This window comes from Balaenoptera acutorostrata, chromosome 8 (genome assembly GCF_949987535.1).
Source record: "Balaenoptera acutorostrata chromosome 8, mBalAcu1.1, whole genome shotgun sequence".
Lineage (NCBI taxonomy): Eukaryota > Metazoa > Chordata > Mammalia > Artiodactyla > Balaenopteridae > Balaenoptera > Balaenoptera acutorostrata.
The window spans coordinates 91,705,586-91,719,738 of record NC_080071.1 but is presented as its reverse complement, the minus strand read 5'-3'; the positions used below and the strand labels follow the sequence as shown (position 1 = coordinate 91,719,738).

General features: G+C 51.7%; 1 protein-coding gene across 6 annotated transcripts in view; it reads right to left on the bottom strand.

Annotated features, from left to right (window-relative positions):
• MLPH (melanophilin) overlaps positions 1–10,188 on the bottom strand; it is a 39,894-nt gene extending 29,706 nt beyond the window's left edge. The window contains exons 1-2 of one of the 6 annotated variants that reach the window (XM_057550682.1): positions 9,406–10,188; positions 2,971–3,104 (exon numbers count right to left, since the gene is read on the bottom strand). In XM_057550682.1, coding sequence (XP_057406665.1) covers positions 2,971–3,080 — 110 coding nt within the window. In that variant the 5' untranslated portion in view covers positions 3,081–3,104; positions 9,406–10,188. The remainder of the gene's footprint in view (positions 1–2,970; positions 3,105–9,405) is intronic. The other 5 variants (XM_057550681.1, XM_057550680.1, XM_057550685.1 and 2 more) reach the window with 5 other exon arrangements.
• Between the last annotated feature and the right edge of the window lie 3,965 nt (positions 10,189–14,153).

The following is a 14,153-nucleotide window of genomic DNA, read 5'->3' as shown; positions in this document are numbered from 1 at the left end:
TACACCTGGTAGCCTTGAGCTTTCTGTGAGGAACTGGGTGAGCTCACTGTGACAGTGACCGGGGTCTGGAGGAGAGTGAAGGCTTGAGGAACTGCCTAAGAATTTTTGTGCATCTTTGGGTTTTGGATTCTCCAGAGTGTAGCACTGTGTTGATGGGAAGCCAGGAATAACATCACACCATGTACAGGAAACACCCTGCTCCCGAGTCCCTGATCACACATGCCGACTTCAGGGAGAGATTTATATCTGCCTGGGGCTAAATCAAAGGCCAGACAGCCTCCCCCTTCCTTCTCCTCGAATTCCCGAAATAGCCTGTGAGAAAAGCCGTTTGGAAGCTCCACAAGGCACCTGCCACTCAGCAGCTAGACCCCCAGGGAAATCCTCCTGGTCAGTTCAGAGGGTAGCTGTCCCCACGGTCTGCCCACAGCCCCAGTCCCTGGAACAAGCGTGTTCTGTTTGAAATGTCCCGTTAGGAGGCTCATGGGGAAGATGCACCAAGATGCTCCAGTCTTTGCCCTTCACCACCCCATCTTCCCCATGGGGCTGTGAGAAGTCCTCTGCACAGGGCAGGAGGTCAGGCCTGGCCGAGGGGTCAGAGGCTTTCGTGTCATGGAGATGGTCTACTGGGCATGCGGGCATTAGTGCTGGGGACCTGGGCCAGCTCACTGGTCACACACTTTGACAGAAGAAGCCAAGACATATATATGTCTATACACGTATTGAATGGGAGGGTCTAAGCTGTCATTGAAAATAAAAGTACATCAACTATACTTCAATAAAAAAAATAAATAAATAAAATAAATAAATAAAAGTGACAACAGCTGGGCTGCCTGGAGAGGCTGTGATCCCCAGAGCAAAGGCCAGGCGGGCTCTGTCGCTGAGAGCGTGTGGCCCTGGGCCCCGGGTGCAGCCTCAAGGCCACAGCTGAAGCAGAGGGAGGGGATAAGGGGCAGGGCGGGCCCGATCGGCACGTGGACGCTGGCCAAGGTCAGCTCTGGGCCCCAGTCCTGGGGTCGCGGGGGGCTGAGTCAGGGCCCTAGACACCAGTGGGGAGAAAGCGCCTTCATAATGAAAACCCGGGGCGGGGGGGGGGACCTGCAGCCCACGGCAGAGCGGAGGGAGGAGGGTTCCACAGAGAGGCGGCAGGAAGCCTCGCGGCGCTGGTCCAGACGCCTCCCCGCCATCGAGAGGCGCTGGGCTCCGCTGAACTTGCTTCTCTTAACAGTCTGTCGGTTTGTGTGGCTCTGCTCTGTGTCGGGACCCAGAGGCTCCCACCGCTGCTCCTTCTGTCTCCGCTGGGGTCCGTCCTTCTCTCTGTGTCCCCCCTCCAGGGTGGTCTCCTCCAGGCCCATGGCTATAAATACTGGGGGCAGCTGAGTAACGATCCCTCTACTCCAAAAACGTTATGTGTCCTGGTTCTTAGCACCTGGGACTGTGTCACCTTACAGGGCAAGAGGGACTCTGCAGGTGTGATTAAGTTAAGGGCTGTGAGATGGTGATGGGATTAGCTGGGTGGGCCCAGCATGATTGCGAGATCCTTCTAAGCAAAAGAGGAGGGCGCGAGAGTCAGAGAGATGTGACGACAGAAGCAGAGGTCAGAAAGACAGAGACTGGAAGACGTCAGGCTGACGGCCTCGAAGAGGCAGGGAGGGCAGGAGCCAAGGAGCGTGGGTGCCTCGAGACGCTGGAAGAGGCAACAGAACCTCCAGAAGGCAGGCAGCCGCGCCCACACCTCGGCTTCTGGACTCCAGAGTCACGAGGGATTTGCGTGCTTTAAGCCACTAAGTCTGGAGTGACTATAGCAGTCACAGCACCTGTAGGTGCATGCGCCCTCAGTCCTGCCTCTGCTGGGCTCCAGCCCCGTGTGTGGGGGGCTCCCCTCTCCACTTCGTGTCTAACAGGCAACCCAGTGCCAACAGGTCTGACCCGTGTCCTGGTCTCCTCCACACCTGCTCCACCCTCGCCTTCCCCAGGTGAGGTGACCACACCTCCATGCCCCAGTTCCTCAGGCCATGGATCTGGAGTGACCCTGACCTTGAGGCCTCCCATACTCCACACCCCACATGCAACCCGTGGGCAAACGTGCAGGTGCCCCCTTCAGAGCTCATCTGACCGCTTCTCCGTAGCCCACCGCCTGCAGAGCGGAAGCCGGGCCTTGTTACTCCCCTGCCCGAAGGCCTGCAGCCACGCGGGGAAAGGCCCAAGTCCTGCCCGGGTCCTCAGCCCCCCGACGGCCTGCTTCCCACCACGGCTCTGACCTCCTCTCAGTGCTCCGCCACCAGGAGCCTTGCAGGCATTTCCTTGGCTACCTCCCCCCCTTGAGTCTTTATACAATGTCTCCTTCGCAATAGGCCTACCAACCCACAAAAGTCACCAAGACAACAGGGAGCCCAGGGGACAGCTAAGCCTTGGAGGTCTGGTGAAGGAATATGCAAAGGCAGAGGGGGAGTAAGCAACGCCGGGTGCGTTTTAGCTCAGCCCACGGGGAGAGACATGCAAAACGGCGCTGGGGCCTCCATGCTGAGGATGAGGTGCCCCCAACACTGCTGGAAAGAGGCAGAAGGCAGCCTTTGTCCTAAATGCCCTTGCTCCCAGCTTCTGGGTGTTTCAGGCCAGCATCAAGACTTTCCCTATTCATCACCTTTAGCTCTTTTGTTCGTGCAATGCCATGCCCTAAGCGTCGCCCCGCTTAGGAGAGAATGTCACCCTGGGGTTGGATCAAGTTGAAATAAAACTATTCAGGGAATATCTGACTCTCAGGAGGAAAGTCAGATCTCCTCGTTTTAATTAGGAAGAAACTTAATTAAAGTTTCTTAAGGCCAGAAAGCAGAATGTTTCCCAGCGCCCGGCTTCCGGCCAGTGTCCTGTACCCGAGCTCCCGCTGTCTGGCCACTCAGAGGGCCACGAGGTGACAGCCCCCCCCGGAGGCCGCCAGGGCTGCACTGCAGGGGCCCAGCCACACACACTCACTCTAGTCTCTCCTCTTCTTTCCTTCGAAGGTCAAAGTCCCGTTGAACTACTTCCCAGACGTGCTTGGCCTCTTCATCCGTGAGCGTGGAAAGATCCAGTTTTTTCCCCATCTCTGCTTCTCGTCAGGGTCACACCTGGAATAACACAGGACCACAGTGTTCAGCCCAGGAAGCCCACGTGCAGATGCCGGCCAATTCACAAAGAAGAGGCAACACAGAAAGTGCTGACTGATTTCCCAGCAGCTGGAACCTGGGTTAGATGGTTTTAGAAAACAGGCAAATGGGTGTCTGGAAATGTGTGCAGTCAAAATAAATGAACCCGTGTGTACAATCCCCATACCCCAGGAGTCAGACTTCAGATGACGTTATGCCCTTTTCGAGGACACGGAAGACCCCAATCAATGCCAAGAAGACAAAGGAAGGAGAATCCAAATGTCAAAAACCAAGAGGAGGAGAGCTTTACCACCTTGCTCGCTATGCAGTGTGCTCTGCAGACCAGCAGCACCTCCCAGAGCCCGTGAGACACGCAGACTCCCACGCCCTGCCCCAGCCCTCCCGACTCAGAATCTGCATCCTAACAAGATCTTCTGATGACACCTCCACCTGTCTCTCCCTGCCCCATCACGCCTGTCCCTTGAGTGTTTCTTCACACCTCCTAACAGCTGGTGACATCACATTATCGCGATGACGGCGACTTCTCCCTGGCACATGGGGGTGCTTTTCTGTGCTCCCACCTCTCTGGTCTTCGTCAGTCCATACAGGGGCCCCTTGGCCAGAGACTGTGGCCACTACACCCCGTCCAGGTCTGCTCTGGGGGAAGATTCTGTTTGGGTGACAGGTTCCCTGTGGGCAACCGAGAGTTCAAGAACCTCTGTGTGGCTTCAGCGAGTCTTCACTGAAGACCGAAATCCGCTTTTTAGGAACATCAGAGAAGGGATCCAATCTGTCTGCTCTCACTGGGAAACCTTAACACCCATCGAAAGACCCAATTTTGCTTCTGAATGCTGGGGAACATCTCCCTTTCACCAGTGCTGACCCGCCGAAAGTACTCTCTGCAGAAATGTGAACACAACTTGCTCCGTGTTAGAAAACTGCTTTGCTGTACAAGAGGTTAATTATGAAAAGTGACATTTTCTGAGCAACGTTCGATACCAGCTAAAATGGAAATGTCCACAGAGATCCCGCGGCTGTCAACTAAACTGCTTCCTGGCTTGTGCCTTAAAATCGGTGACAAATAATTTCTTAAATTTTTCGCACCGACCCCTCAGTACTTCCATCCTCGAGCACCGCACTGACTCTGAACGATGCGTTAAGAGGATGCCCTGACATGCCAGAATCATTCAAACTATTTTCGTTACAGTCGACTTTAGGTTTTGGACACGAAAACATTAAACCAAGACTGATGCCTGATGCTCCCCTAGAGCACACAGTTTCTGTTTTTAAAAAAACTGGAACAAAAAGTCACTTGATGGATGACTGGGGTTTACTCATTTTTGTTTTTCACCATTGTTGAAAAAAATTCTATCATAAGAAGCCCATTCATTGACATTCTCTTTCCAGAGCAGATGAAAGCCGTGACCATCAGCTGAGTAGCTGGCATTCTCTGTCCTCTCCTCAAGGAACAGTCACAATTCCAGGCCTTATTTCAAGAAACTAAAATTGTGAGGTGTGAGGGAGAAAAGCAGAACAAAAGGAAACGAGTGTATCTTTCTTGTCACGCAAGCTTAACCGTCTTAGAGCATGTCAGTGACCGATAAGGGATGGATGGAAAGGTCACTAGGAGTCAGAACTGCCACCTGGAGGCTTCATACCCACAGGATCCCCCCCACCCCAGCCCCCGCTCAAGCCTGTTTCTTTTGTTTGATGCGTCTTTCTAATAAGGATGGTACTTGGTTTCCCAGCTCAGATAGCAAAGGCCATCGAGGCCTGGGATTGGGCGCGCACTGGACCAGGGAGGGTCCGGGCACCTCTGGCGAGGCGGGTGCCTGCCGGGGTCGGGTGGGGAAGAGGCCCAGCCTGGCTGCCTGCTGCCTGGAGTGATGCCGGGCAGTAACCTACTGAGATGTGAACAGGGGAGACCAGCACGCAGAGGGAAGCAGACAGCCTCCCACGCTTCAAGGGGACCAAGGCACCATGGCTTAGCACCATTTCGGAGATTCCAGGGATAACCCTGAGTTGTTGAGGAAAGTGATATGTGTTCATGATGCTCTGTTTCATGAAGCCAGGAACGATGCAATACAGACTTCGAAAAACAAGCATCCCACATAGCTAAACCAAGAGCAGGCTGTCGGTACTTCATGGATTAGACATTATCTGAAAAATTGTACTCTGGTGCCTATTTTTATTTATTTATTTAACATCTTTATTGGAGTATAATTGCTTTACAATGGTGTGTTAGTTTCTGCTGTATAACAAAGTGAATCAGCTATACTTATACACATATCCCCATATCTCCTCCCTCTTGTGTCTCCCTCCCACCCTCCTTATCCCACCCCTCTAGGTGGTCACAAAGCACTGAGCTGATCTCCCTGTGCTATGCGGCTGCTTCCCACTAGCTATTTCACAATTGGTAGTGTATATGTAAGTCCATGCCAGTCTCACCTGGTCCCAGCTTACCCTTCCCCCTCCCCGTGTCCTCAAGTCCATTCTCTACATCTGCGTCTTTATTCCTGTCCTGCCCCTAGATTCTTGAGAACCTTTTTTTTTTTTTTAGATTCCATGTATATGTGTCAGCATATGGTATTTGTTTTTCTCTTTCTGGCTTACTTCACTCTGTATGACAGACTCTAGGTCCATCCACCTCACTACAAATAACTCAATTTCGTTTCTTTTCATGGCTGAGTAATATTCCATTGTATATATGTGCCACGTCTTCTTTATCCACTCATCTCTCGATGGACACTTAACGTTGCTTCTGTGTCCTGGCTATTGTAAACAGAGCTGCAGTGAACATTGTGGTACATGACTCTTTTTGAATTATGGTTTTCTTGGGGTATATGTGGTGCCTATTTTTAGCTCTGGCCCAACATCTGGGTGAGCAGGAGGTGCAGGGAGAGGAGGGGAGGCAGAGTGATTCCAAACTGCAGACGCACCCCACACGTAGGATGCTGTACCATGCAGCAGGGACGCGACGCCTCCGCGGGAAGCGCGTTCTCAGCACAGCCAGGGCTCAGGAGCCTGGCTCCCGACATGGGTCCACGACACGGGTGGTCCACGACATGGGTCTTTATCTACTGTGACCAAATCTTCCCATGTAGTGAATTAATGATGTGCAGAAGCTTAAAGCTATTTAGTTATTTATTTAAAGAGTTTTTGATGTGGACCATTTTTAAAGTCCTTATTGAATTTGTTACAACATTGCTTCTGTTTTATGTTTTGTTTTTTTGGCCCCGAGGCATGTGGGATCTTAGCTCCCCAACCAGGGATTGAACCTGCACCCCCTGCATTGGAAGGTGAAGTCTTAACCACTGGACTGCCAGGGAAGTGCCAGCTTTTTATTATTTTTATTAATTTCTTTTTTTCGTTGTTGTTGTTGGTGGTGGTGGTGATGATGGGTGGTGGGGTGATGGTTTAAAGCTTTTAGAAAACTATCTTTGGAAAATAATCTGAAGTCGAATGGAGAATATGTTTGATTTCAGTATTCAAAATGCATAAACCAAAAGTCACTGGCAATCGAGGCGTGTGCTGCTAGCACCCCTTCTGGCTTGCGTCAGGCTGATGGGGGACCTGGGGTATGGTGGAAGGACAGCCCCTCTGCCAGGTACGGCCACGCTGAGGGATCCACGTGGATTCACGGAGGGGACAGCCTTTCGGCCACAGTCATCTCTCTCCTCACTCCCCACTTTGCTTGCTCACCAAGACCCTGATCTCCACCTGGTATCCCTCCAACCGTAACAGTCAAGGGGGAACATGGCAGCAGAGGACATGCTGGACCCACGGAGGGTGCTGGGCTCTGACCTGCCCCAGCCTGGGGGAGCCCCCCAGGGCGTGCGTGCTGGGGAGGGCAGCCCCCACCAGGCTCCACCTGCTGCTGGTTCCGCTTCGGTGTCGATAACGCCTAGTCATGAGCTTCCTGAACAAAAGGCTTTCAATGTGCGCCTGGTCCACAGCTCAGACTTAACCACATTTGTAATCTTTGAGACTGTTAGCCCTCCCCCATCGCTTAAACACTATAACGGAGAAGAGAGAGCGTGACACGGAGGTTAATGAGTTGGAAAGAGACGGTAGAACAGGTTTTACCAAGTGGATATCCTGAACCCAGACCACCGCATTTCAATGGTGGGTCATCTTAATCTGTTAAAGATTTGAGATCACATTTTGGCCACATTAAAGGGAGATCTGGGCGGAGATCCCTCCTACAGAAAACTTGGGCTGGCGGCCCCCTGAGCCTGGGAGCGATGGCAATTATGAGTAGTCACCAACGCCTGAGCAGATAAACTTTGCAACAAGTCCAAGTTCCTCCTTAATGCCCAACAAACAATGGCAGGAATGCTCTCTGACTCAGAATCAGGTGGGCAACTCTTGCTGATAAAGATGCGGGCACATTCCTGAGGGAAGGCCCAGGTGCCAGCTGTGGGGCCTCTGTGTTAACCCTTTGCGGCTGCTTCCCAAAGCTGGCCTGTGTGGTCACTTCTGCAGGCAGGGCCTGCTGCCCATTGGCAGCAACCAAACCCCCAACCCTCGTCAGCTGCAAAATGAGCACCTTCCCCCCACCCCCTGCAGGTGCTCTGAAATCACTCCAGCAGCAATGGCCCTGCAGCTTGCCTCCCACCTGCCCATTCTCTCCGTTCTCCCAGCTCCCTGGGAAGCTGCTGGAAACCTTGTTTACGCACGGACATAGTTCTGCACTTGCAGCTATAGCCTCAGCTCTAGTTTCCACAGCAAGGACGGGTCCCAAGGTGACGCTGAGGGTCGGGGATGCGGCTGAGCTTCAGGAGTTGGGTTCCTATCCCAGTTCAGGCACCAACCAGCCCTGCGACTTGGGACAAGTCCCCTTCCTCTCTGGGTCTCAGTTTTTCCATCTGTACCGTGACCTCTATGTCTCTCTCCAGCCCTGGGTGATGCCAGGATGTCAGGATTAAAGGGAGAGGTGACAAGGTGGGTAGAGGGGAGTGGGCTCTTCCTCCAGAGATTGCTTCTGAAAAGGACGAGACAGCCCTAGAAGGCTGACCCAAAGGCATGAACTGGGGGCAGCCATGAGAAGTCACCACACTGTCATCCGAGGGCACCAAAGTCTCCCTTCTGTGTAGCCTACAGGGCTCTGGATCCTCTTCACCACCCCCAAGCCCTCCACTCAGCTGGCTTTAATTTTTCAGTCACTAATGCCTTAATCAATAAGACCCACTGACTGCTAGTCTATGTGCCTGGAATTGTCTTCAGTGAATCCTGCGGGGCACCTACCACTGCACCCAGATTTTGGATGTGGTGGAGCACAGGGACCTATGATTGGTGCTTGGATCTAAGGCGTGAGGCCCTGGAGATTCAGGCATGGGGCTCTTGCCCAAGAGAGCCGTGTGTTACTGAGGTCAGCGGAGTGGCTGACAATCCAGTGGAGGGCTGGACGTCGGAGGACAGAGGTGAACGGGCTGAACCCAGGTGCCAATGTCACTGCTCCGCTGCCATGGTCTGCAAGCCCTGGCCTTCTCCTTGGGGCTTCATGGCCAAGCGCAGTGCCACCTTTGCACCTGGTGGGCTAGTGGGGGCCTCACCTCCCCCCTTTATCATTCCAACCTCTCAGAAAGAAATGTGTAACTAAAATTTTAAAAAACAAACATAAAAATGCAAAGACCCCAACCCAACTGAAAATGAAATGGGGTTTTCAACATTTGGTTAAGGTGAGTAGGACACAACCTGGGAAACTGCAGGGGATTTGTAAAGAGGTCTGGCTCAGGCAGGGACCTGGGGCCAGCGCCCACTGTGTGACTCTCTTCGCCTACAGACCCTTCCCCCATCCCGATAACAAGGTGGTGGGCCGTCGAGGGGCGTGTCGGCGAACAAAACATAATTCCAATAAAACTGGGGCTTTCAGAGGCCCCAAAGTCCAGGACGCCTCCTCCCATGCCACGACACCACCCGGGCTCTCTCTCTCCGGGCAGGACGGGTCTCTCCCCAACCAGCCTCAGGCCCCTGGGCGACCAGCCGGAGTGAGTCTCCTCCGAGCCTCAGCCCCGTCTGCATGTAGATCCGCAACAGGGCTGTTTTGCTCCGTGAGGATCCAGGCCAGTCTGACCAAGCCATCCGGGTGAAGCCTGGGTTTGGGGTTCGGTGGGTTGGACGCGTCCTCCTCATCAGCCGGGACCGAGGCCTGGGGGCCGCTGGGGGCGTTTTCACACCGGCGGGGCTGCACGCAGCCCCGCGGACCCGCCCTGCACCTGGGGCCTCCGGGATATCCCGGGCGCCCCCGGACCCCGCCGTTCCCCCTTCTCCCCGCACTCACCGACTCCTTTCCGCGGGCGTGTCGGCCTGGCCCGGACCCCGGGGTTGCTCTCTGCGGTCCTGCTCGGGAGAGCGAGGCGACCGGCCGGGCGTCGGGTCGCGGCGCGTTGAGGCCAGGAGGGCAGACACGGGCCAGGCAGAGCGCAGGGCGCGCAGCGGAGGGAGGGGCGAGGTCCCGGAGGCGCCCGCCGGGTCACGAGGACCGCGCCGCGCCCCGCCCCGCCCAGCTCCGGGAGCGCCGGGCACCTCGGGGTGCCGGCGGAGCGCGGGGCGGACACCCGGGGCGCCCGCGCGGGAGGCGCCAGTGCCGGGCAGAGCCCACCGCTCCTCGCCCCCAGCCTACTTCGGGGAGGAAGGCAGGGAGGGGCGGGCTGAGCCCACACCTGGCGAGTCGGGAGACTGCGCGGTGATGCGGCCGCCGCCGTCCTGCCCTCGGCGCGAAGGGAGCCGCTGGCCTTTCTCGCCCTCGGAGCGCGCGGTACCTCGTTTAATTCCCATCCCAACTCTGCGCGATTGACTCCGGTTTTACAGATGGGGAAACTGAGGCCCAGGAAAGCGCCTTCCCCAAAGCCACAGACTAACTCGTGGGAACGCCTTACTGGTAAGTGGGACTCTGGACCCCGTGTTTCCTGCGGCAGACGCGCGCCCCTCCACGTTTTTCCCCCCTGCCTAGACGCGGCTGGACCCGGAAGCTCAAACGCCAGTAGCCCCGCCACGGGGAGGGCACCGAGACCTTGCGCGCCAAAAAAGTCCCGCAAGTCACAGCCGCGGTTCGCGGCGGAGTCAGCATCCGCGCACACCCGCCGCGCGTGCGAGGTTGCCGTGCGTAACGCCCTCCGAGCTTCCGCGCCGCCGTCTCACTTTCCGCGCCCGGACTCGCGCTCAGGGGCGCCTCAAACCCGGAGCGTGCGAAGCACCGCCACCAGCTCCAGCCACCGTGCGGTGCCCGCTTGTCCTTCCCAAACCCCCTGGACATTAAAGGGCGTCACCATCTTCCCTTTCCCTTCCAGAGTTGGGCTCATCAAAGCACTCCCCCGTCCTCCCTCTCACTTACTATTGATAAAAAAAGATCAAACAAAACTACATTGTTTCCCCCAGGAACTACTTTTGAAACTTTCCATATCTACGAAATGGGGATAGGAATATAAATAAATAAATGATCAGTGCTGTTAGGTGAACAAATACTGATATCTCCGTTTTACAGAGGAGGAAACTAAACCTTATAGGATCATTGTAATGTCACATTGGATAATTTATAAGGCACTTTCAAAAAAGCCACACAATTCAGCTCGGGTTAGAGCTCTGGTTGCCTGCTGTGCCCGCGGAAGCGCTGTTAAATGCATGTGGGTATTTCTGTCCTCTGGGCTACATAGGCGCTCTGGCCAAGCACCATCAACTGTTGTGTGCGAACCCGGGAAGTAAGGTGACACTTACACTTAACCCAGTTTCCAGAAACCCTGTGAGCCGGTTCTAATGTTTTTCATTTCCTTACTATATACTTTACTGTTGCTTATAAAATTAACAGATCCCTTAAAAGTCGGTATCAGGACCGTTTTTTTTTAATGTGTGTTTTATCTTTCATTTTTTAAAAAAATTGAAGTATAGTTGATTTACAATGTTGTGTTAGTTTCAGGTGTACAGCAAAGTGATTCAGGTATGCATATACATGTATCTAGTCTTTTTCAGATTCTTTTCCATTATGGATTATTACAAGATATTGAATATAGTTCCCTGTGCTACACAGTAAGTCCTTGTTGTTTATCTATTTTATATATAGTAGTGTGTATCTGTTAATCCCAAACTCCTAATTTATCCCCCCCCTTTCCCTTTTGGTAACCATAGTTTGTTTTCTAAGTCTGTGAGTCTATTTTTGTTTTGTAAATAAGTTCATTTGTACTATTTTTTTAGATCCCACATATAAGTGATATCATGTGATATTTGTCTTTCTCTGTCTGACTGACTTCGCTTAGTATGATAATTTCCAGGTCCATCTATGTTGCTGCAAATGGCACTATTTCATTCTTTTTTATGGCTGAGAAGTATTCCATTGTATATATGCACCACATCTTCTGTCAGCGGACGTTTAGGTTGCTTCCATGTCTTCTTGGCTGTTGTAAATAGTGCTGCCATGAACATTGGGGTGCATGTATCTTTTCAAATGAGAGTTTTCATCTTTTTTGGATATATGCCCAGGAGTGTGATTGCTGGATCATCTGGTAACTCTATTTTTACTTTTTAGAGTAACTTCCATACTCTTGTCCATAGTTTTTAAATGTTTTTTATACTTTCATGCTTATTTATTTTAATTAGTGGGTTTTAAGTAATGTGTAAAACTGATACATGGTGATGTGTGATAAAGATATATGGTAAAGAATATGAACAGTATGAAATGAAAAGTCAAACTCCATCTTATTCCTTCACCCAAGCCCATTTCCCAAAAACCATCATTAGCAGTGGTGCCTTGCGTATTCTGCCCGAATTATTGTGTGTGGTTAAGCATGTGGACTCTGGAACCAGCTGCAGGAGTTGGACCCCAGCTGAGCGCATCCTCAGTGGGCTGTTACTTAACCTCCCCCAGGCTCAATTCTCTCTTCTACACGGTGGGGATAGCAACAGGATCTACACAGTAGGGTCGTTCTGAATCAGTATACACAAAGCACTCGGATGAGACCTGCCATGAGGTGAGTGCTAGGTAGATATTAACCCCTGTTAGTATAGACCTGGTTCATTCTTTTTAATGGTTGCAGAGTAGCCACTGCATGAGTTTACCATCCTTATTTTACTGCTCTCCTATTGATGGACAGTTAACTTTGGATTTTTTGCTATTTAAAAATATTTCTGCCATAAACATCTTGCGTATAATGTGTAATATCACTGGCATATACATATTTATGATGGTACATGAATGTAATTGTACCTACATATGTATCATTGTGCATACATGCGAATACAAATATATCTATACAATAAAATCCTAACATTGAATTGCCAAGTCAAAGGATGTATGCAATTTTTAAGAGAAAATTCTAGAATTGAAAAAGTTTATTGAAACAATCTCAAAAATGACATAAATTTGGAAGTATGATACAAAGAAGTCCTCCTTCCAATTTGTAAGTTCCTGACGTGATGTTTTAGTATGTATTTTACAAACAAGGACAAACTTCTACAAAACTTCAATCCAACCATCAAAATCGGTAAATGATATGCTGTTATGTATAATCATGAGAACCCTTTCCAGTTTTGCCAGTTGTCTCAATAATTATCCTTTATTGTGAAGGATCCAGTTCAGAATATCTTGATTTCTTAATTTAGCTATTTACGGGGAGAAGGGAGGGGACAGAGAACAGAGGAGGGGAAAGGTAAACAGTGGGGCTTGGTGGCTGCTGGCCAGGATCTTGGGCTCGGTTGTTTCTCCTCCTCCTGGTATTCTTGGCTTGCCTGGGCCTTACCTTTGGAGCCCTGGCCCCTTCCTAGCTTCTCAGGGCTCCCAGTGTGCCCCTTGGTGCTACCCTCTGGCTCCCTTTTTTGCCCCTGCCCCTGTATCTGCCCGTCCTCGTTCACTTGCTTCAGGCTGGCTTTCTTTTTTAAGACTGTGTGGTCCAATCCTGTCTCTTACAGATGAGAAAACTGATGCTCAGAGAGGGGGTGGCATACACCCAAGACCACACAGTGAGTTAGAGATGGCTCACCTCTCCAGCAGCAAGCCTCTCCAGAAGCCATCACGGACCCTCAAGAAGTCGGCTTGGTGGGTGGACACCAGAGGGCAGTAGAGGGCCCCTCCCCACTTCCTCGTCTTAAAAGTGGCTGTCAGGAGACCCTGCCTTCTCTGAGATTTAGGGGCGGACACAGCTAGGAAGGTAGGATGGCTGTCTCGGCCATGCCATCAGGAAGCTCACCACGGAAGATGGGCCTCAGGGGAGCGCCCTTTAATTTCACTGTTTGGAAGTCCCCCATCTTCAGGGATAGCTGGACAGGCAAGTCCTGTTCAGGGCTGGGCTGGGACTTCCCTCATCTCTGCTGGTAGAGAGGAGACCCCTAGGGGGAGGAGGCCCCTGGCCCACCAGGGAGCATCCTGCAGTGTCTGGAAGTGCCAGCTTCCCCCGCGGATCAGTGCTGAAAGGCCTGCGGTCCCCTATCCACCACTCCTCTTGGGTCCTTGATAGAGCTCACCAGCAGGCAGCAGTTAAATCCCTCCTGCCTTCTCCCCTGTCTAAATCCTCTGGGCTGGTTTGCCATTGGGCTAACCAGGGCGTCTGGATTTTTGAGATGAACACCCAGGAAGTTGAACACACATAAAGTACCACCCCCAATCCCAGCCATGTTCAGTAAACTATATTTTACGAGAAAACACATTTAAATGGTACAAATGAACTTATTTACAAAACAGAAATGGAGTCACAGATGTAGAAAGCAAACTTATGGTTACCAGGGGGGAAAGAGGGTGGGGGAGGGATATATTGGGAGATTGGGATTGACATATACACACCACGATATATGAAATAGATAACTAATAAGGACCTACTGCATAGCACAGGGAACTCTAGTCAATACTCTGTAATGACCTATATGGGAAAGGAATCTAAAAAAGAGTGGATATATGTATATGTAGAACTGATTCACTTTGCTGTACACCTGAAACTAACACAACATTGTACATCAACTAGACTCCAGTAAAAATTAAAAAAAAAAAAGAAAATGCATTTACATCAAATACTGAATGATTTTCTTTCTTTTATAAATCTGAAAAAC